A 23909-nucleotide genomic window follows, 5' to 3' on the forward strand; every position below is an offset into this window, starting at 1 on the left:
GAGGGAAAAATGTATCTTTAATACAGATATGTCCCAGAATATAGGCTTCTGGCAAAAACTGAGATGGTTCAGGTTGATCTTGTCCAGCTCTTTTTTTTTTAAGATTTTATTTATTTATTCATGAGAGACACAGATTGAGAGAGAGAGAGAGGCAGAGACAGAAGCAGAGGGAGAAGCAAGCTCCATGCAGAGAGCCTGACGTGGGACTCGATTCCAGGTCTCCAGGATCAGGCCCTGGGCCAAAGGCAACACTAAACTGCTGAGCCACCTGGGCTGCCCTGTCCAGCTCTTTGTCTCTGGTGCAGGATGGTTTAAGATATAGTAGGTAGGCCATAAAGTTGTGCTGAATAAACCAACAATTACTAAATGACATTGGTTTCTGTTTTTACAACTGAGGACAAGTTTTCAAGGTAGATTGATTAGAAGTGCATCCTGGCCTTGATGATGACATGCAGAATGGTAGATAATTATAAAATGTTGCATGTTTGAGGACCTACGCATAAGTCAGAATTGCAGAAGTTTAGTTTGGCAACATTGAGAAAGGGATGAAGCCAGAGAGATGGCATGGAGGAACACAATGAGGGAAAACAATGTCATGGTCAGGGGTTTGCAATTTTATAGGAATAAGAGCATAGGAACCCATCAAAGGCTTTCGTAGCAGGGGAACAGAATTCAGTTTGCAATGAGAAAGGACATTTTGGTGGAAGTATGTTTATTGGATGGGAGAGAAAAGGAAAATGTTCCTAATCTTGCCTTCTTAAAGTTACTTCCACCAAGGGCTTTTGGGGTGTCTTAAGTATGTAGGATCAGAGATCTAGAAAGAAGTTTGAGGAATAAACCACTAAGCCATTCCCCTACTGTCAGACAAGAACATATGGTTGCATATCCCATGTCTTATTCATGCGCACAGTTGAGGTTGGTCATTTCTGTGTTCAAATGAAATAATGAAAGACAAACTGAAGAACCAGATTCTTAATTCTGACTTAATCTCATTTATTGCAACATGAACCAAATAAATTCTTCCCACACCTGAGTGACAATGAACAGCATTGTAAATCAAATAATTTTATGCCAAAGAGCGATAAAAAGAAAAGATAAAAATATGAAAGGAGGAGCACAAATTACGTCAGGCAGAGTAAAAAGCAAGAAAGGGCACTACTAGGAAAGAAGCAAAAGTCCACAGTTTGAATTTTTTGTCCCAGATCCTTAGCATGATTATTAACTGGAACAAGGAAGCCACTGCCCTCCCAGAGCAGAGCAAGATGGACGGCAAGTGCTGTACACATGGTTCAGAGGTTGGGATCCACTGAAGACAGGACGCAGAGGTCTGAGGCTGCTGGGTACAATGCTCAGTGTTTGAGGACCACAGGGCAAAGAACCCAAGGGGCGGCATCCATAAGTGAAGAGGCTCAGGGGTCGGCCACTGTTGGACACACAGGTCAGAGGTCTAAAGGATACGGGGAGGCAGGAGCCAGAGACGTAGGAAACAGCAGGAAGAAAAGTGGTTCCTTGGCAGGGTCTGGACACGTAGTAAGTAGTAGAAGGGTAGCAAGATGTTTCACAGTTGTTGGGCTCACAGTGGCCTGGCTGACAGCTGGTTGATTCACTGCAGGTCTCCTGGCAGTTGTCCAGAGGCTGGGGATGGTCTTGACAGTTAGTAGGCAAGCAGACGACATCACCACAGCTCACATGGGTAGAGCAGAGGGCCACGGAGGAGGTGAGAGGAATATGGCAGGGATTTCTGAGAGATCCCAAGCTGTAGTTGGCAGAGCAGTTGTGGCAAGACATAGTGAGGTTTCAAAAGCAGGCTCTCGTTGAATGGAAAGAAGTGAGTGTCCCCCCTCATTTAACTTGATCCCTTATATATCCCTGGAAGGTGGTGATTGGGAACGCAGACTCTCTTCCTCCTTGTTGTAGGAAGCTGCATCAGCACTCTCTATTATAGCCCTGAAAGGGGAGCTCCCACCTCCCATAAACCTGGATGTTCCTTCTATGGATTAAGTATATCTATAAAGAAGTGTGACTGAATTTTAATAGGATCTCTCCTTAAAATATCCAATCAAAACAGGTATGTCTGAAGGTCATTCATGTAATCCAAGTATAACCACCACTATGTAAACGTTCTTAGAATTCCTGTCTTGGAATTCCCTTTAAAAGTTGTAGCAAAACTCTCCGGGAGAAAAAAAAAAAAAAAGGCGTAGCAAAATTCTTTGAAACAGTGGCAAATTCTTTCTCTTTGAGGGGAAATTCTATTCTTTTTGGAAATCGCCAATAGTAAGAAACTTGAATACAAGTATTTTGTAAAAGGATGTGGAAAATCTATAACCTAAAGATGTGGAAGATCTATAACCTAAATGATTTGGGGCAGAAAAAGTTTAAAAGCGGTATAACACAGAAAATGTCAATGTGCCTAAATTTATGCTTTGCTTTATTTTTAGAATCCTGGTGGAAATGGCTTCCTACCAAAATATTTTTATTTTAAAAAGCGATACTCATTTTATGCATTTCAATAAACAGAGTCATGCTGAAAAGCTTGGTTTATGTTTAAAGTATTCTTACTATAGAAAAATAAGATGATTTCAGTTGAAAATATAAATACTACTGTGAACAACAGCAAGTAAACAACACCCCTCAAAGAAAGTTGAACAGCATGACATTTTTTTTTAATAGTTAGTATAGGTTTATATATTTCATGCTTACTCATGTTCCTAACAAAAACTAATGTTCTTGATAGAATAAAAAAAGAAGAAAGAAATGATGATTAGGACCTGGAAATGGGTTTGGTTTTGCTTCTTACATTGGTTCTGATGTCAATTTCCAAAAAAAAATAGCTTCTAAACTGCTTTACATGGGAAATAACATCATATATATATATGAAATCATCATATATATAGCATTAGTGCTTTCAAGGCTATTTGGGAATATATTTTCCTGTAAAAATTGGTTTAAAAATGCTTCATTGTATTTAGCTTCATCCATTCCACTGTATTTTTATATATCAACATATCTAGTGGCTCTAGTGACTACTTTAACAGGAATTTTAATTGCCTTGCTTGATCTACTTTCCAATTCCCTTTAGCTAAAAATTCAATGTAAATCACAATTTCTTCCATTTTAATGTTCAATGGATACACCCACACTTAATAAGTCTCCCTCCATCCAGGAGGAGCCAAATCTCTGAAACAGAAGATTGGTTTCTCTATGAGCCAATATAGGACTATGTTTGCTACCAGGGATAGAAATATGAAAAGAAAATGATATTGTCTCTGAGGTCTTGTACTAATACGTTTAAATTATCTTAGTATTTTAGGTCAGAGAACATTACCCTTTGATGATTTGTACCTGAGGAGCTTGAGGAGTTCCTCCAAACTCAATCTCCACCCCTCCTGTCTTAGTCACCTGATACTCTGTACACATTGCTAGAGTCTTCTTGTGAAATCCTGGATACATCAACTGAATGGCGTTAGTAATAGGTGCAGCCACTATATTTAACTGAATACTTATCTCATTTATATGTTGGGGTTCTTTAAGCCTGTTCTTCTCTAAAGTAAGCAAGAGCCCAAGATCAGTATAATTAGTACATCGATATATTTCTGTTTATGCATGTATATGTATTGTTTGTGTTGTATGTATATATGAATGTTTTTCCATGAAAACGGGTGTGGAATGAGGAAACTAGCATTCCTTTAGTGTCTACGTTGTGCAAGCCTTATAGTATAGAAATCCACATGTCACATCACTTTATCCTCACAATGCTTTACAGTCAATTTTACTATTTTAAGTATTCATATGAGAAAATTTGAAATGTAGAAAATTACACTAACTAATACAAAAAAATATTTGAACAAAGGAGGTTCAAACATTTGAACATTTGTTTTGGGGTAACCTTGGCCCCCAAAGTGTTTTTGGTATCATTATCTGATATGGCATTATTTAGAAATATTTTTATAGTATCATTTATTAATCATTTTCAATTAGCATAATTGCTCTGATTCCCAGTCCCTATCAGTACCATTCCATGGCATTATTGGAATATTAATAATAATCTATTTTTCAGTTTCATTTTTAGAACTCATTGAGATATAAGAAAAACTGAAATGGTAAACTGAAAGACAGTAGAGTAGAATAATTTATTTTCTTGCTTTAGCCTTCTTATCCCATTCCAAAAAGTATCACCTTGAGTCTAATTAGTTTAGAGCACTACTGAAGACTCTCATTTTTTTCCTGTTATGTGTAGGTAACATTGCAAAAATATTCATGATATCTTAGAAGATAGGATTCCCCAAATGTAAGTTGCACCTTAATGTAGCAAATGTTGAAATAATGCTGTTTGGTAGAGACTGTAGAGTTCAAGTGGCATAATAGGTATCTCATTAGCAGGCTCCCATAAGCTATAAACAGGTTTCACACTCTTCTGACGCAGAAGTTCAGGGATAGACTGAGGAACAAGGCATCCTTTGTGCTCCCCCAGATTTACTCACTTTTCTGCTTTTTCTTCAATGAACCAGAGGTCCTTACCCTTCTTACTCTATAGGAACATCTCTGAATCTCTCTCTCTCTCTCTCTCTAACACAAAGGATCCTCAGACCATTGCAACAATATAGTTAAGACAGTAAATGATATAGTTTTGTGTTCATTTAGCCAACAAATAGTTATTGAGCATTTTGTCTGAGCTAAACATTATGATAGATGCTGCCAATAATACCAAGATACTACTGATTTTTACTTTCAAATACACCCAGTCTTGTATATGTGATAAGACAGGCCTCAATCCATGTCAGTGTTTACGAAGTTCTATAAATGTTAGATAGAGAAGGGTAAACATTGCTCACTGACTTTACATAGAGTTTGGATTCAATATTAATTTTGGAGCATAGAAGGAGATGTCAGTGGGCTTGGCAAGGGGAAGATGCTTCAGGGTATATGGTGGCAAATGGCATAAACACAGAAAAAAAATGACCACGTAGTGCTTTCAGTGGAGGATTCTTAGAGACAAATTGTAGCAACTAAACTTAGATTCACATGCTGAATCTAATTTAATCATCAAAGAAGCAGTTAAGATTTTGTTCTATAGGCATGGTGCTGTAGTACCTGATTTCAAGAAGAGAGGGCTATGATTAAACATTGGAAATAGGGAAAACCTATCGTAATGGTTTTCTCCCTTGTTCCACTAATAGTATGTCTTTTCATCCATTTCCCTTCCTATTATCACTGCCATCCCTCAAGTTGGGTTTTGTTCCCCTTCAGTGAATATGAACATTTCTTACTGCCATCTTGACTCATAATCACTATCATCTTCTCTTTAGCTTGAATATTGTATTCAAATTAATAGCCCCTGAATTAATTTCATCATATGACTCTTACTCGAAAACATCAATGACTTCTTTTTGTCCGTAGAGAATTGTCCCAACACTTAGTGAGCTTTCCTCTGCTTCCCAGTAGGGATTCTCTTCCGTATTTTGGGATTGTCTGTTCATGTTACTGCACATTCTTCCTCATTTCACATCCCCTCCTCATCCATGCTACCCTTCCTCTCCTTTGCAATGATTCTTTGATTTTATCCATCATTCACACCACAGTTAAATTAGCTCCTTCTTTGTAAATATCTTCCTATCAACATAAATCTCTCCAGCCTTCAATCTGTATGGCTATCATTATTTAATGCACACGTGTGTGCGCATATACACACACAGACACACACACATTCCTTTGCATTGCAAGCAAAACATTCTTTCTGTATGTGCTGTAGTGTCTTATATTTTGACTACATTAGAGAACCCTTATTAGCTACTATTTACTGAGTTCTTATTATATATCAGACATGATTCCATGTGTTTTTTGCATATTTACCAATTTAATCCTCACAGCATTCCTATGCGAGTAGGTGTGATCATTATTATTAATATATGTGTGGAAACAGTCAATCCATAATAAATATTTGCTGACTAACATCATAGCATTCACAAAATATAACTTAGGTTTTCTTTATTAAATAAAAGTTGTCTAAAAAATAAATAAATAAGTGAAATGAAATAAAATAAAATAAAATAAAATAAAATAAAATAAAAGTTGACCTTTACTTAGTCCACTCAGTAATCTCTTTTATATACTTTTCTTACCATCTATCCAGTTTCACCAGGGAAAGTCAGCTTTCAAGATATATAAAAGAATATGAACATAGAAGTTCAGGGGGATGGGAAACACTTCATCAAATTTCTCTCCTGATCATTCTGCAATCCCTGGTTAATACTCAACTTGGCTTAAAAAAGACAACCCATTATCTGTAGTCAGTCCACTTCAACTTACAACATAATGAAGTGGCCTAATTATATAGCATCCCCTGTTGGATGCCATGTGTAAAATCATTAAATCATAATCAATTGGAAGTACTAATTCAATGATCAGCAATGCAGAGTTTTGGATAACTAATAAGGCAGTAGTCTACTTTCAACTGAATTTTCATATATTATAACATTCTTGAGTGTGGAAACTATGGTTTACACATGATTTGAACAAAATTTGCTTCACTCATTCTCACTTCATTCATATAAAGGAACTTGCCATAGATGATATCAGAAAACTCTTTTTTATTAGTACATCTTTTTATATCTGTATTAAAGACAGTGTAGGTGGAGGTATCCCTTCTGCTATTCATAGTTAAGCCCTTGAATTGTGTCCTGTTCACCTTTACAAGGTCTTTTTCAACTTGCTCCCTTTGTTCATATATTTTATAACTTTAGTAAGGTATAATTGATACAATAAGCTGACATATTTAAAGAGTGCAATTTGTTATGTTTTGGCATTTGTATGTATTAAAAATCAAGATAATAATAACATTCATTATCTCCCCAAATCTCCTCATGACTGTTTGTAGTCCTTCCTTCCTACCTTTCTCCACCTCACCCCACTCTTACCTTTCATCCCCCAAATATCTCTGATCTTTCTGCCATTTTGGATTAGTTTGCATTTTCTAACATTTTGCTAAATGAAATGAAATGATACAGCATACATTCTATTTTTTCTCTCTTCTTTTACTCAAGTATATCTATTTTGAGATTCATCCAAGTTGTAGCATGTATCAATTGTTCCTTCTTTGTATTTCTGCACAATGTTCTATTGTATGCATATACCATAATTTGTTTATCCATTCATATGTTTATGAGCAATTGAGCTATGTATAGGTTTTGAGAATTACAAACACAAAAATACTATGAACATTTTTGTATAAGTTTTTTTATATATTTTATTTATTTTTATATATATAGAGAAAGAGAGCACGAGTAGGAGGGCAGAAGAGTGAGAGCGAATCTCAAGCTGACTCCTAACTTAGCACAAAGCCCCACATTGGGGGTGGGAGTTGTCAATCTCATGACCCTGAAAATATGACCCTGAGATCAGGGTCCTGAGATCATGACCTGAGCTGAAACCAAAGAGTCAGATAACTTAACCGACTGTGCCATCCAGGCAGTCTTCACGTACAAGTTTTTGAATGCATATATAAATTCATCTCTGTTGGATAAATACCTATGAATGGAATTATTTGCTCACATGATAGGTCAATGTTTAACTCTTAAGGAGTTGTCAAATTGTTATTTAAACTAACTACAACATTTTATATTCCCACCAGAAGTGTACAAGAGTACAAGCTACTTCATGCTTTTCAGCATTGGTATATTCAGACACGTGGTAGAGTCAGATTGCTCTTCTACTAAGTATATGGTAGCATTTCATTCCGGCTTTAAAATGTGTTAGTAGTTGATGATGCTGAGCGTATTCATTTCTTATTTTCCATCTGTATATCTTCTTTAGTAAGGACACTGCTCAATGTTTTTTCCTTTTTCTTTTTTTTTTAATTGGGTTGTCTGCTTTTTATTGTTCAATTTGAGGTATTCTTTAAATATTTTAGATACAACTTTTTAATTAGATATAAAACTTATAAATATTTTCTACCAGCCTGTGGTTTGTCTTTACCTTATAATAGTGACTTTTTGAGGAGTAGATATTTTTAATTGTGATGAAGTTCAAGTTATTAATTTTTGTTACAGATTGTGTTTTATAGCTAAAAAAACCTTTACCTAATCTCAATATATTTTCCCTATGTTTCTCCATCCATATTTTTGAAATCTAAATTTTATCCTTACCAATATTTTGGCTGTGATCTTCAAGATCACCCATGATGAATTCCCTGCATGCAATGGCAATTTTCCCCTCAGTCTTAGATCCATGGCAGGTGACTCTGTCTTTTGATACCATGTCCTACTTTTATTCAGCAATGCTCTGATTCCATGGTTCTGTTTCTATCACACAGACCACCTGCTCTGTCTTCATATCTACATCCCTTTTTTCCTTCTATTCTCCAGAATAGATTTTTCTCAATCCTCTTCTTCTGCATTTTCCTTATTCTGCATTTCATCTATCATAAGCATTCAATTAACAGCTCTACATAAATTACACAGTATTTTAAATTACAGGCTTACTCTCTTGATCTGTGTTCCTGCATTTGTAGTTGTCTGTTAGATCATTCCATTGGGACACCTTACCTTTCAAATTAAATATTTATATATAAATAGTGCTTTCTCTAAAGTTGGTTTCTCCTTCCACACACTTGATCTGTACTTATGGTACCATATTCTCTCAGCCACATAGGCTTAAAATATTATAAAACTATTCTCACAAAAACTTCTATCTTTATCATATTCCCAAGGACAGATTAGTAATAAAATATAGCTCAAGTAATATCTTTCCCTCAGTTGCAGTTATCTCGAGTACCTCCCCATTGTCCACAGAATAAAATCAAAGGTCCTTAAATTCTCACTCAAAGCTATTCAGAATATGGATCCCATATACATTGCCAGGCCTGAGTCCTTCAAGTGTTTATCTGGAACTACAGATGACCCGTATTTGCCATTCTCTGTGAGTGTCTTACTTATATTGCTCATATCTCCTTTGCTGTCTCTAATGCTTTTCTACCCTCTCTAATTAACCATATCCTACTTACTCTTTACAGCTCAAGTCAAATATAATCCCTACCAGGAAGTTTTCATTTCTGCCCAACCAGAAGCCACTTATTTTCCTTGGAATTTGTTTCTACTTTACCTATCTCCTATTGTACTGATCATTTCATACTTTATATTTATTTAGTTCACCTCTTATTTTTGCTGCTTGATCACAATTATATTAAAGACATTATAGCCTTATTTCTGTGTGTATTGCTAAAAATGCCCAATATTTTGTTTTTGTAAATATTTATTCAAACAATAAATAAAAATGTTTTAGTCACTGTTTTCTTCTATTTAGTTCATGCATTTAGTTGTCTTTTATCTCAAATATTTCTCATATCAGAATGAAGATCAATGTATGTGATGGTAAATGGCTGCTGAGAAGACTTTGATTAGAGGGAGGCCTGGGTGGCTCAGTGGTTGACCATCTACCTTCGGCTCAGAGCATGATCCCAGCGTCCTGGGATGGAGTCCTATATCAGGCTCCCTGTGAGGGGTCTGCTTCTCCCTCTGCCTATGTCTCTGCCTCTCTCTTTGTGTCTCTCATGAATAAATAAATAAAATCCTTAAAAAAAAATTGATTAGAGATTGGCAGAGTCTGCCTTATTTTCAGTCATTCTGTCTGATAGTTCCTAACTTATTCACTTGGATGTGCATGTATATCTGCAATCCCTTTGGCCCTTAGTTTTAGAAACTAGAAACAATTTGTCTTTGGTTCTTTGAGAGCTTTTCACAGCCAAGACAAAGATTTACTATAAACCTCCTAAAGAAAAGGAAGGTCTAGGTCTATTATAGTGCTTGTCCTGGATTTTTCACATAACACACTTTACAGCCAGGGGAAGACTGCAGTTCACCTCTAGGTCACAGAGGATCCTTGTTCAGTTATTTCCTTGCATAGAAAAAGCACCTCTTCTGGCTCCTTCTTACTCTAGACTCTGTGGGCACACTAGAACTCTGGGGAAAGACTTTATGATAAGAAATATCACTTTAGAATACAAAGATTTTCTAGTTTTTTTTTTTTTTAATAGAATATGAGATCAAAATGTCAATATTTTGACTTGTCAGCAACTCAAACAGTCCCACTGAAATCAGTAGGTGCTTTTTGGGAGTTTGGCACTAACAAACCTTTATCCTGCCACATAGAACAGAACTTAGGGCCAAATGAAGACTCTGACTTGCCTAAAACATTTGTTTCCTCTGAAGTATTATTTTAGAACACTTCATAAAAGATCAAGAAACACTCTTCTTCAGTTGAAAGACATTTAAGTGATTCAAGTCTTTATCTTGATCTTTAGCACAGGCTACTCCTCGGTTTTGATAGAATTGTTTTGTTTTGTTTTCCAAGTGGGGGAGATTTTGTTTTTTCTAAAAGTTTTCTCATAATATTTGAAAACCTTTCATCTCTTTTCTTGACCAGTATCTCTTGAGGTGGTCTTATTTTGTATTTAGGCAAATTAATCAATGGCGAAATACTCTGAAAACACAGGAGTTGGTTACCACAAATGACAACTATCTGTTTTTCATATTAATGGTAAAGAAAGGAGGACTGTTCTATTCTGATCTACCTTATCTCACCAAGAATCTTCTGGAGGAATGTAGAGCCATTCTGAAAAGAATGGAGAACACTCTCTTATCTGAAATGCATATAGATTGGATTACTTAGCAAATGGTCCTTTAGTTTAAAAAAATCTTAAACCCTTAAACCAGCAGGTATCTTGAAAGTGATGTGAAGTATCACAAAGACTATAGAATGCTTAATTTTATGATTAAAAAAAATCCTTTCGTAATAATCATCCATTGCCTAGCATTTTAGCATCTTAGCATGAGAATGAGTAAACTGACTTTAGACTTTAACGATCATGCATAAAACTGAAATAATCCAAAAACTGAAGAAGCTCAAGCTGGAGTAACCACAGGTCTTTCAGAGCATTTGTTGACTACTTTGCTTGCCTAGTGGTGACCTTCCTTGGAGGTATGGACTTCAAAATCAGAATATTGAGAAAATAAAGTATTGCCAAACGTAATATCTAAACCAGAAGCAAGGGGTTGGGTTATTCTATGAGAAGTTTAAAGATTTTTCAGCCAAACAACCTGCAAAACAAAAACAAGAAGTGGAAATGAGTTGGATGTGTTAAGCAGTCAGAAGAATGTTGGGACTACTCTGGATCACTTACCCATTTGACTTGAGGAACAAAGGCAAAGAAACATAGAAGAAAAATAAACCTCTTTATAACTTACACCCCATTGACAAGTACTTGAAACTGGCCGAGTGCCTTCCTCAAGGCGTTTAGCTATCTCAATGTGAATACTTTGCTAGAGGCAAAAGGAAACCTTAGCCCAATTTCCAGGATCTTATAAAAATCCTTTTGTAAAGTTCTGTTATCTGTACCCTCCCTAAGATATATGTTAGCAATCATTTTCCAAGCATATAGCCCACTGATATACATCTGAGGGGTCTCATGACTAAGGTTTCACTAGATAGTAGTAAATGACCTTTTCCTAACAACAGCTAGCCCCTCAAGGTAGGTCCTGGAAACCTTGCTTCCAAATTCCTTAGAAACTTACACTATCCCTAACCCCCTCCCAACATGAAAGTATATAATCAGTAACTCCTCACAACCCCAATGCAGCTCTCTGCCCACAGGTCCTGTCCCTGTGCTTTCATAAAACCACCCTTTTTGCACCAAAAATGTTTCAGGAATTATTTCTTGACCATTTGCTCCCAGACCCCAACATTTCACATCACATTCATCTGCTCCTTCCCCACATTTACCTACATCCTCATTTTCCCCATGGCAATAAAGATGGGTTGTTAAAAGAGACATCACTTTCTTGAAGAGGGAAGAAGACCTCATAGGTTGATGAATTTGAAGGCAGTCTATTGGAATCAAATGAACATGTAGACCAACTTGTATGGTTAATAGGGCGATATTTTATTGTCTGTTAATTGTCTATTAATTAACATTTTATTGTTTGTTAATAAGGAGGAATTGGGCAAGCAATTAAAAGTCACCTCCTGGGAAACAGATTCACAAAGAGCTGACCAACAATGCCTGGCTTGAGCAGGATGAAGTTTTCTCTACTCTGACAGTCCATCCCAAGTTCTCCCTAATAAAATCACTAGTACAAAGATTCATCTGAGTGGGCAAAAATTTCCACCCTCTTTCAGATGACAGTTATAGAGATATGCACCTACACTGAGCTTAAAATGAAGAAAATTCACTAATGGTATAACCAGAAACTAGCTACATTGTTAGAACCTGAGCTGGTTCTCTTGGGGGATTAAGGGATGATATGCTCCTTCCTGTGAAGGAAGAGTGAATAGTTAGGCCATCTCCTAGCTCAGACCCTCCTGCAGCCTGACTACTTGGAGGTGATGGTAAAAGGTCAAAGAGTTTTTTTCAGTGGGTTCTGTTCACTGGAAGGAGGCTTTTGTTTTCTCAAGGAAATTTCCAAATAGACTCCTGTGGGACACCAGAGATGAGGTATTGAGTGCCTTGATTTGGGTTTATAATGCTGATAAAAGGTGACTTGCTATATAATGAAAGACTGACTTTCTCCTCTCTCTCTGTCTCCCATATCCTGATAACAGTCACTTTAAAGAGAGAGACAATTCAGGGTAAGACCCATAGGAATTATGTCTCTCTTTCCCCAAGGAAGACAGAGGCCCATGTGAGTTCCTTTCAATATGCTGTGAAACTTCTGGGAAAGAGGGATTCACACTTTTATAGCTCCTTTTGGGACAGATGCCCAAGTCACCTTTCTACCCAGTTCAGTGGACAAGAGGGGAATGCTTGGATTCAGCCAATCAGATTTTAAAAGATATCACAGTAGAGAAGAATAGGTAAGGTGATCTTGTGGGTGGGGGTCTTTGGGGCCAATTCAATGAACTTTTGTTGTTATAAGTATCATGGAACTATACATCCCCATTCCATAAATTCCAAAGGGGATTCTCCTGATTGTGAAGAGGTATGTTTATATAATTGTTAATACTCCCTGGAACCCAGTTTGAGCTACAAGTCTCTGTGATTGATGATTTTGCTGGCTGTAGACTTTGGCAAAGGGAGACAGCCTCTACCCACTGATTGCTGCTTGAAGACCTAGACTTCGTTGCAACTTCAGACTACTCAGACTGATCTGAGTAGCCAGTGGAGTGGAGTGCCATCCTCACAGGAAAATTCATCAGAAGCAGTGCAGTGTAGAAAAAAGAGTTAGATATTGGGTGGGGGGAATGGTACCTGTAGGACTTCAGCATTTCTATGTGTCTTGAGAATAGACTCACTGATTCCTTCTTCTCTAAATTATCTTTTCAGTCATGTTTGCATAGTAAATAATTTTGGAAAATAAATAGCATTTCTCACTGAGGCAAAAAAGGGATATGCTTCATGTCCATTATTGTAGCCATGATCCAGCTTCCTGATCTCAAGACTTCTCTCCTATAAAACAACTCACTGCAACTGCAAGTACCATGTGGCTTCCTGTTATGCTGAGGGAATTGAGAGTCAGGGAATTGGTGCAAATGCTAATACTCTGGCTTCTGTTATTGCCATGAATAATAAAGCCTTTGTCTCTGACCCACGGGTGTCATGTCTTCTGCCAGCATCCATGAATCTGTGCTAGGCTAACTTGTCAGTTTGCAAGTAAAATCTCAGACTGTGCATGGTTCTCATTGTCCCCTTCCAAAAATTTCTGTTTTCTAGTTGAAACTGTGGCTCTGCAATGTCATAACTAACTCTATTTGTTTTAGCAATCATTTAATAAGACAGAAATTTTAGTATAAGTACAGTAATTATAGTACTATTGAAATAATCATGAAAAATTAGGCATTTATGCAGCAGTCACTAGCATAGATTAATCAAATTTATTAGAAGATAAAACTACTTGATGCCATATTGAAAACATATTTCAAATCCTTAAAGGGCATTAAAAGAAGAAGAAAATTGACAAAAATAATAAATATGAGCCATGGCTTAGTTAATAAATAATCTTAAATCCGAATAGTAAAGCAATAGATGGGTATGTTAAATTTTTCTTTAAGACAATGCAGCCAAGGAGAGCCTGGATGGCCCAGTGGATTAAGCATCTGACTCTTGGTTTTGGCTCAGGTCATGATCCAGTGTTGTGAGATGGAGCCTCACATCAGGCTCTACACTCATTGGGGAGTCTTCTGGAGATTCTCTCTCCCTCTGCCCCTCTTCCCTGTTTGCTCTCTTTCCCTCTCAAATAAATAAATCTTAAGCAACAACAATAATACGGACTTATAACATGGTCTTCTAAGAGATTGTCCACCTCTTCTAACTAGGCTAAGTAGAAACATGTAGGTACTTTATTTAGGAATCAGCAACTATGAGAGATTACTCAAAATACCTCAAGTTATAAGATATGGAACTCAGGGACAAAAGCTATTGAATTTGTAGCTCATTTGTTAATAAGAAAAGCACGCCACTAGGGGTCAGTGGCTGCTATATCCAATCATGCTGAAGCATGAGACCTGTGAACCCTAGGACAGTTATTATTGCCTATATAGCTCAAAGTTTTGAGTGCAGGTTATTGGGTCGTAGGGACCTAAAGACTTCAGGAGAAAAAGGTAGGTGATGATTATGTGATAGGCTCTGGACATACCAAAAGCAGAGAAGTGTAGGGAATGGTTCATGGAAGCTGGGCACAGGCATGCTGGTTGACAGCTGATGGTTCCCTTCTGGTTTCCTGGCAGTCCTTCAGGAGCTGGGTTCTGTTACAACTGCTACTGGCTAAGCAGAGGTCACCTCCAAGGCTCACGTGGAGGAAAGAGTTATTTGAGGAGAAGACAGAAATATAGCAATAACCCCTGAGGGAATCACAGTTGTAATTTGTAGCTGAGCAATTATTAAAAAAAGACAGGATGTCCTAAGTGCAGATTCTAGGCAAAGTACCCACACTATGTGCTATTCCCCCTTTTGTGCTGTGGCTTCTAAAACTTTTTAGTAATGAGTATTGGCATCCATTGCAGGCTTTATTCTGACTCATGGTTTCATAAATGTCAGGGAAGGTAGCTATTTACAGCTGAATCTCCAAAACAAGGGACCTATTGTTTTATTTACCATTCAACAAACCATGCATTTAGAAAAATAATATTCTAATCTTCATTAAAAGATATTTGAAATTCTGTAGATAGATTAATGTTTATTATAGCTGGCATATTAATTTAAGATAGGTCATGTTTATGATCCAATAAAGGTTTTTATGTGTTATGGGTAGCCTTTAATGCACATACAGGGCTCATGAAAATTATTGTGCTTAGTACATTTAAATATTTTTAATAAACTTCTCATGAGGGACACTTTGGAGTATGGTCAGTGGGGCACTGAAATGGTAATCTCTAGGCTTGATTTCTAACCCTGACTCTGCTTGAGTAAATCATATAACCTTGGCAAGTATATTTGCTCAACTGTATAATGAGTGAAGCTCACCAAAGATCTCTTACACGTTGAGAAATAATTATGATTCTATGAAGATGTAACTGTGATAGAAATGAGAGAGCCTAAGAAAATCCATGTAAAAATGGTCAGCTGGTCTTCACCACAAATACATAGGCCATCCGCATTTTGCTAAGTAAGCTACTTGATGGATATATGGGAAACACGTAACTCTGATTGGACATCTTTCAGAACAAACATAGTTTGGGATGATATTTGTCCTCCAGAGGAAAGCTCAACAGCCTAGAATGTAGCACATGTTTTTTTTTTTTTGATTGCCTAGTGTTCCATTTGTAGCCCAAGGGCCCCCCAACCACTGGCCTTGCATTAGGAGTCCCTCCAGGACCACCTCAAGATCAACATTTTGATTGCTAGACTTATTTACTACAGGAAATTAAACCAGACTCCTGGGGATCAAGCCACAATCAGCCACAGCCCTGGGGAGACAGGACACAAGAAACTGGGAGCAAACCCACTTTGAGCAACCTGGTGAACAAATCTAGACTTAAAACATGATAGAATGGCACTGATGGCTGTTTTTGTTTCCTGAGAAAATTTTTTGAAAAACGTTTCTCTCAGTAGTAATGGATGTTCTTTAATCTGGTAAGTACCATCTGTGATCATTACAAACCTTGACTGATTTACTGTAAATCTGGTCATTAGATAAATACATTATAGCACTTGTGAATATCAATATGGCTAATATTTACATTTTATTTGATTCACTCTCTCTTGCAACTTAATAAAATATGAAGTCTAGAGGAAGGTACTTTGTTCTTGAGACTTTCAACATGCAATATTACATCCATTTCCTAACACAGAAAGTGCCAGAGTGAATGTAGCTCATTTCAAGGAGAAACACGAACAACAGTTAATAACCCTACTGTAAAGGTTGACAGGGTTTATGGTGGACAGGGCTTTTTAATCAAGGTGTCCCACTCTGCTCATTCAATTTAAATAAGCAGCCTGCCACTATCCACAAAGCACTCATGACAAGACAGTGTCCTGATAAGGGAGGTGTTATACTGAGCCTTGTCTTTGGTTTTCAGTATCCATTTGTCATTATCTTTGTCAATCAGTAGTTACTGAACTCCTGCAGGAGCATTGGCCTTACACTTGAAGCAACACCATATTGAGTAATGAGAATAGCAATGGGCTTAACCATTTCCTGTATTGACTTTTGAGATTTCTATGTTCTTGTGTCTGGGTATAGCCACATTGGTTTTGCCTCTGGGCTCCAAGGAATAACTCTCTTTGAATCCCATTAGCACCTTTGTTTCCATAAATACAGAGAAAGTTATACAAAAAGTTGGTCAATTCTTAATAAAAAATGTGGGGTTTCAGGACACCTGGGTAGCCCAGTGGTTGGGTCTGCCTTTGGCTCAGGGGTGATCCCAGAGACCCAGGATCAAGTCCCACATTGGGCTTCCTGCATGGAGTCTGCTTCTCCCTCTGCCTATGCCTCTCTCTCTCTCTCTCTCTCTCATGAATAAATAAAGTCTTTAAAAAAATTGTGGGGTTTCTGAATTCAAAATTTCATTTAACTTTTAGATCTTTACTCTATTTGTACCTCTCTCCCTATGGTGTATGTTATTGCTAACCCAAGCCGTAGCTCTGATCCAGTATTAGCGAGTTATCAATTGCCTAAAAAAAGTATTCTTGTTCTGTGTTTGTCGTTCCTTTTTTTTAGCTGTTTTTGGAATTGATTATCATTATTTCCACTTGGGCTTCAAGGGGAGAATATGTAACAGTTCCTGAAGTGAAAGAATTTTGAACTGAGGGAAGAACAGGAAGTCTCTAAAGGGAGAAATGGGAAGCAGAACTGGAGAAAGATACTCTGGGTTCAAGAAAGGTGTCAAAGAATCTGGTGCTACATGGAACAAAATACTGTCTTCATATCCCATTAATGCCTAAAACAAGGATCAATGTTTTCAAAAGAAACATATTTAGCCAGAAAGACTAACAGTATGAAAAACAATTACTAACAACATCAAGACAGTCAAGCTTAGTGTAGAAAAATATGACTCCATGCTATCTAAACACCTTCCCTGGCACTTAGATTATGTCATTTCACATGATGTGAAGTTCATGTTCTTTTCTAAGGCACTGGAAATCTATATTTCACAAATTCCAGTGTAATATGCTTAATTACTTTGTAGCACTTATTCCTGATTTGGGATTAAACCATCCAATCAACTAGAGTCTTCTAATTGTTTCCTTTATACTCTCACAACAATACAATTTGGCTGGGCCAATAATTTTCAAATTGTATAGACACTTCATAGGACACAGATTTTCCACATATTTAGGCTGCTCTAGTGACAAAGCATGTAATGTTATCAGGTAGCCAGGATTTAGCTCAAGTTCCCAAGTCCAACTCACTATATTAAAATCCTAGATCCACCATTTACTATCTGCATTAGACAACCTACTTAATTTATCTTTGTCTTCTTTCTCATTGAAAAAAGTGAAGATTAAAAAATTGTACTCACCTGATTGTACTGTTTGGGTTTCAAGTTAAAAATATATATATACACAGTGGCTGGTAAATAGTTAGGACCAAATTACTAAGAGCTATCATTGCCTTTGGCACAGTATTACATAGACAAGAAAACGTTCTTGAGATTCATTATGTTTGGTTTGAGGAAGAATAGCATGCTATTAAAATATCCATGTCTTTAAGAGTCGGGTGAGTGATACCAATGCAAAAATCCTACCATAGCCTTTCTGTTCAAACAGGAAGAAATTCCTTGATCTATGAAGCATATTCTGTAGCATGTACCCATTGAGTCATTTCTATAATTTTTGAGAGTACCTGCATACACTATCTAGATTATGCTCCATACTACTTATGCCCTTGCATCTATAATGGAAGGGCTTTTCTTGGTCTCTGTTCTGAAATTTTAAGCCTAGTATAGAGAAGTCATGAGAATAAACTGAGGCTGAGCCCCAAGAAGGAATATCAGCTTAAGTGTCAAACAATATTTTACATATATTGACACAAACACTTCATTAAGCATTTAATGGCCATGATGGCTTTTTTTTTTTTTTTTTTGCCACAATCATCCAATGAAATTAGGCATTATCTCCATTTTCTAATAGAAAAACTGAGCCTCAGAAATGCTAACTTGTCCCAGGGCACATAGCTAGTAAGGGACAGAATTTGGATTTGAACAAGGTCCAGTACAATTCAAAGCCAGTTCTCCCCCCTTACGTAAATAGCCTACAAAACATCTCTTCACATCACCACACCGTTATCTATTCCAATACCAAGAATCTTTAGTTCCTGAATCCACACAACTTCTCTCTATAAAGAATTCCTATGTGCTCCATGGTGGGTTAGATTAGATAGATACTGACATCTTCTTCAGCTAACTCCTCCTCAGAGGATGATTACACTTGGTCTGGAAAGAATGAATTAAGGTCTAGGATGATAAACAGAATAACTGGAAAAATGAAAACTTCATTTAATGCTGCTGTTCCTCTTTCCTGCTTCTCCCTGCCCACCAGCACCACACATACACCCTATGCTTAGCCACTTGTCACCAACACCCTGTGTCCCAGCAAGCCACACCTCTTAACGGAAAGTATTCTTGGGAGACAAATGAAATGGCTGTTTTCCTCTTCTCTTCAGAAACAGTGGCCAAAATGCATTATACTCTTCCCAGACCCTCCTATTTGAGTTGCATTAGTAACATTTTCACTGTGCATGAATTTCAACTGTGTTTGCATGATTGGCTGTGATAGGAATACTGAGAAGCTGCCACGCAGATGAAGTCTCTCCTTGTCGTTGCCAATGCTCTGTCACTGCTGTGCCCAGAAGCTTAATGTCAATGTCTCTTGCTGTAGGAAGGCTCTGCTGTTGTGGCTGCCATATGTTCTGTTACTACTGATGGGATCAAACAGTGTTCATTCAGCCTCTTTCAGACCTGCATCAGCCACGTCTCAACTCCACCCCTCTATGGAAGCATCTGTGCAAGTTGTAGTTTCTAGATTTTAGACTTAAATCTTTATTTTTAGGATGACCTATGTCTAACGCACCCTCATAACTGACAGGTAAATCAACATTAGCTTTGTCATAAACTCAGCTATTTGCCAGCCCAGCTCAGCAAGGCATGGAATGTTTCCTAAGCATTTCCCTTGGTAAAAAGTGCTACTTGCATTGTTCAAGATACAAAACAGCTAGTCTTTCATTTTTGAGATGACTAGCTTTCCTAATCTGTCATAGATTCTAGGGTTTATCTATAAATCCCTGCCTCTGCTCTTCATATTGAGTCTCTGAGCTAGCTAATCATGTTTCTATATCTTACTGTTTCCTATATACAAGGTCACATGCTGAGCACTTTCAAATTAACTTATTAAGTCTCACAGTGGAACCATCATTATTATTTTGGTTTTGGAGTTAAGGAAACTGAGGTGAGAGTGGTTAAATAATTTGTGCATAACCACACAGTTGCAATTCAAGCAGCCTTCACCCAGCACAGTGAAGATTCAGACCCCGGAACATCTTACTTTAGGGTTCATGCTCTTTGCCATTACCTTATGTCGTCTTGTGCAATGAGAGCTCCATTTAAGAGCACACCCACAGCTTCACAATAGCCAAGCTATTCTAAACAAAATTCATGTATCTTCACACCTTCTGGTGCCATGGTTTTATGATCTTCATATTGAGCATGTTCCCCATATTCTGCTGACTAGCACAACTGTACTCTCTTATTCTGGTTCATACTGTACAAACAATTGTAAGGAAACATAGTCTCCTTTTTTCTTCCAAATATTTATTCAATTTTTATCTGGTCAAAAATCAATAACATAAAACCCACAAAAGTGTTGATCAAAAATAATGGCATGACAATTAAGTTTGTAATTTTAAATGAAGTAAGTTTATTTACTACAAAGAGTATTTTTCCAACTCCTAAAGCACTTAAGAAATAGTGAAAAGAGGAAGAAGAATAGGAGAAATGTAGTGGGTATAGTAAGCTTGAACTCATTATATTCAAAGGTCTCTGGCTACTATGTGGTTATGAAGTCCGTGGAAGTGAAATTAAAAATATTCTTGCGCTTTTCCAGCAATAGATTCAACTTCATGTTGATTACAAGAGTGCTGTGATGCAGCAGATAAATTAGAGTTGAATCCATCAGAATTCATGCGACTAGACAGGGTTCAGGGTCCCTTTAAACTCCAATATTATATGGATTTCTGATATTGGTAGCGCATTATATTTATATAATAGGCCAGATTCAATGCTAAGTCTTTCCACTGATAATAACCAGTGGCCAAAATGTCATGTTGACTTAAGTACTCACATGAGTTCTTAGTTGCAACTCTCAGTGCTCTGTAACAAATAGTTTGACCTAAAATATTTAACATGCTTTCCAATCCCAGCTTACTACGAGAAATGCCCCAAAGAGCAAAAAAGAACATTTTTTTCTTTGAAGACAGTGGAAGACATCTCTATTCACTCACAAACCCATGCACAATAATATGCATTTAGAGAAACAAAATTTCCTAGATATCTTAAGAAATCAATTTACCTCTATTAGAATATGTTATCTCCTATCTACGCACTCTACTCATTCTTCACTTACAAGGTAGTTGCAAACCACCAGTAACACAGCAAGTTGGATCATAAGTATTAGAAGAAGATTCCAGGAGTTGTGACTTTGTTGCAACAGAGACCGGAAGCCTACAGGAACTGGATTCGGAGCTCTGAGATTGACATTGGCCAGGTTCACATTCTAGAGTCTGACAACTCTTAGACACATACGCCTTTGGTGGACAACTCTTTGCCACGTAGCTCACAGGCTGGCAGTTCTGGACTACAAAACCCACTTGCTGGTTGCTTCCTGACTGGCAAGGCTGAGAAACACACTCCGACACTGCTGAGGAACGTCCTGATTGGCATATTGTCTTTTCACAGGGCCTGGAATTGGAACAAGTTGTTTGGACAACTCTGGGGAGGCCGGCACTTTGCATACAGCTAGGCTCAGTGCACAGTTCCTGTTTACAGTTGGGCATTTTGCAGCCGGTAGTCTCACTGCAGGTTTCTTGAAAGTTGTCCAGGAGCCAGGTCTTGCCATGGCAGCTGCTGGGTAAAAACAATCCATCTTCAAAGTTTATAAGTTTAGACTCATGTACGATGGCAGAGAGTGGTGGGACATTGTAGGAGCTCCTGAGTGAGCGGCCTTGGCTCTGGGGCATACTGATGAAACCCTTGATTGAAGTTGGTCATAAGGACTCAGCATGCCAGGTCTGAAGATTCTTTTTTGGCTAGATTATATACTCAGAAAACTGGGTGTTGGCTTCTTCTCAAGACTCCTTTCCACCTCATTGCCTAAGCTAATTTGAAGGATAACATCTCATTAGCACTTTGTTTAGTAACATATGAAGATGACATCCTATTAACAAAGAAGCCAGTCCATTTTCAATCTTCAAAATGGCTTTCATGTTAGCCCCAAAGCTGACTCATCAGGGCAGAGTTTCTCAAATATGAGTCCCAACATGCCACCCAAGCTAACATTTTTTTTTCCTTAGTTGCCGTGACTCTCCATATTGGTAAATGGACAAAACAAATGGATGTGGAAACAACTGATCAATATTCAGCACTAGAGTTTGGAAAGATGCTCTTTTGGCAGAATAGAATAATATGATCAAGACATTTTCAGTCAGAAGCCAATTCAATTAAGCTCATTCTACTTAGATATTGGTCTGTTCAATTGATCAGGATGTGTGAAGGACTCAACAATGAAATCTCTTTTTATTGCTCACCCAAGGTACTGAAAGTGGCCATTGCCTTATAAACATCTTTCCCTTTGTCTAACATTTTGTTTCCCCTGTCATATTGAAGGTCAAAGATAAATGTTGCCTCTTTATGAAGCTTTTCCCTGATCTTCCTATTTACAGGTTACTACTTCTTCCTCTGAATTACCAATGGACTTTGACATATTCTTTATTATGTCTGTATTTATACCAACTAGTGTATGTATTTCTATCTGTGCTTCTCAACTTTGATAATTTGCTTTTGTAACAAACCTGTTTCAGATGCACTTTTCATTTTTTGTTTATTGTGTTTTGTTTTTTGACTGCAGAATGATGACAGGCAGCTGCATTTATCACATTTGCAGCTGTATCAGCTTAGGTTCATCCTTATAACACAGGACCTGGCAGCACGATTTTCGATAGCACATTCTATAATTCACCTAGCTTAGCTCATGGCAGTGAAACAACAGAAGCACATTTTTAGCAAAATGCTCTGGCCCCTTTCTCAGATCTGAAGAAAATCAAGAACATTCAGGAACCCAGAACAACTCTGATACAAACTCCTCCTTAACATGGGATAGACTGGGGATATCATATATTTCAAAGGACACATCAGAATATATTCAACCTGACAAGCTGCACACCCAACCTGTCTAGGATGCCTTTACCACACGTGCAAGTTACTTACAATGTTGAATGACCACTCCTGTGTGTTTAAAAGGAATACCAAGTATGCCCTCCACATGACCCCAACAACACCCTGTTTAAATCATATGCATATTTGTATTTATCATCATAGAGGCTTCCACTGTCACTTGTAACTCTCCTGCTTAGAAGTATTAAATGGATTTTCACTACCCTGAAAATAAGATCCCTGGTCCTTAGCCTGGCTTACCCAGTGCTTGCTAAACCTGGGTGCTGCCTATTTTTCTAACTCCGAATCTTGTGTTTTCCCCCTGCCCCACATCCTCCATTCACACAGGCCTCTACTGGGCTCCTGAGCATGTCAAGCCTCTCTCTACCTCATTACTTTGTGTGTGCAGCTGCCTGTCTGTCTCATCCCTTCACTGCTGTCTCCTCTACATGCAGCTCCTCTCTTCATCTTTTGTGTCTCAGCATAAGAGCAACCTTGAATAGTGGCTTTCCTTCATCACCCTGTTTGAAAGAAAATTCCATCTCAGAGTCTGTTTTTCATCCTTCAAAGAACTTATCTCAGTTTATAATGATTTTATTTGTTTCTCCACTATACCTTTGCCACTGCACTCTGAGTTCCATGAAGGCAAAAAGTATGTATATTTCCCCTGCTATTGTATCTCCAGCACTGAGCACAAGGCCTGGCTGGCATATAATGAGAGTTCCAAAAATGTAGTTTGAAAAATTAATGAACAGAAGCTGCTAAATAAATGGAAGTTGCTAAATGTATTCAAATTATAGTTAATGTCTGAATGGATAGAGTTCTGAAAACTTGACAGACCCAAGATTTTCAAGAATTGGCCAGGGTACAGAGTTTAAAGGAAAAAAATAAAATAAAATAAAACCTGTACCTACCTTTCAGCTACTCCTTTATGAAATAAGAGCAAAATCATTAAGGAACCACTTATTAGCAAGGCACAAACTGAGTCAATTATTTCAAAATAATGTTTGATTATATGGAGGCATGTATTAAAAAGCCTTCCCATGAAAAAAGGGTACCAC

At 37.5% G+C, this 23909-nt stretch overlaps 2 protein-coding genes across 2 annotated transcripts; both read right to left on the reverse strand.

Moving 5' to 3' along the window:
• Positions 1-1004: 1004 nt before the first annotated feature.
• Positions 1005-1814, reverse strand: KRTAP26-1 (keratin associated protein 26-1). Its single transcript, XM_038581321.1, has one exon. The coding sequence runs from the start codon at positions 1786-1788 to the stop codon at positions 1219-1221; it is 570 nt and encodes a 189-aa protein (XP_038437249.1). The 5' UTR covers positions 1789-1814; the 3' UTR covers positions 1005-1218.
• A 19221-nt stretch (positions 1815-21035) lies between these two features.
• Positions 21036-21656, reverse strand: KRTAP27-1 (keratin associated protein 27-1). The gene has a single exon (XM_038581122.1). It carries the CDS (start codon positions 21654-21656, stop codon positions 21036-21038), a length of 621 nt encoding a protein of 206 aa, XP_038437050.1.
• Between the last annotated feature and the right edge of the window lie 2253 nt (positions 21657-23909).

Source organism: Canis lupus, chromosome 31 (genome assembly GCF_011100685.1).
Source record: "Canis lupus familiaris isolate Mischka breed German Shepherd chromosome 31, alternate assembly UU_Cfam_GSD_1.0, whole genome shotgun sequence".
NCBI lineage: Eukaryota > Metazoa > Chordata > Mammalia > Carnivora > Canidae > Canis > Canis lupus.

Excerpts from the sequence above, each read along its gene's own strand:
- KRTAP27-1 (XM_038581122.1), bottom strand. The coding sequence starts at position 21,656 with ATGCCCCAGAGCCAAGGCCGCTCACTCAGGAGCTCCTACAATGTCCCA.
- KRTAP26-1 (XM_038581321.1), bottom strand. The coding sequence starts at position 1,788 with ATGTCTTGCCACAACTGCTCTGCCAACTACAGCTTGGGATCTCTCAGA.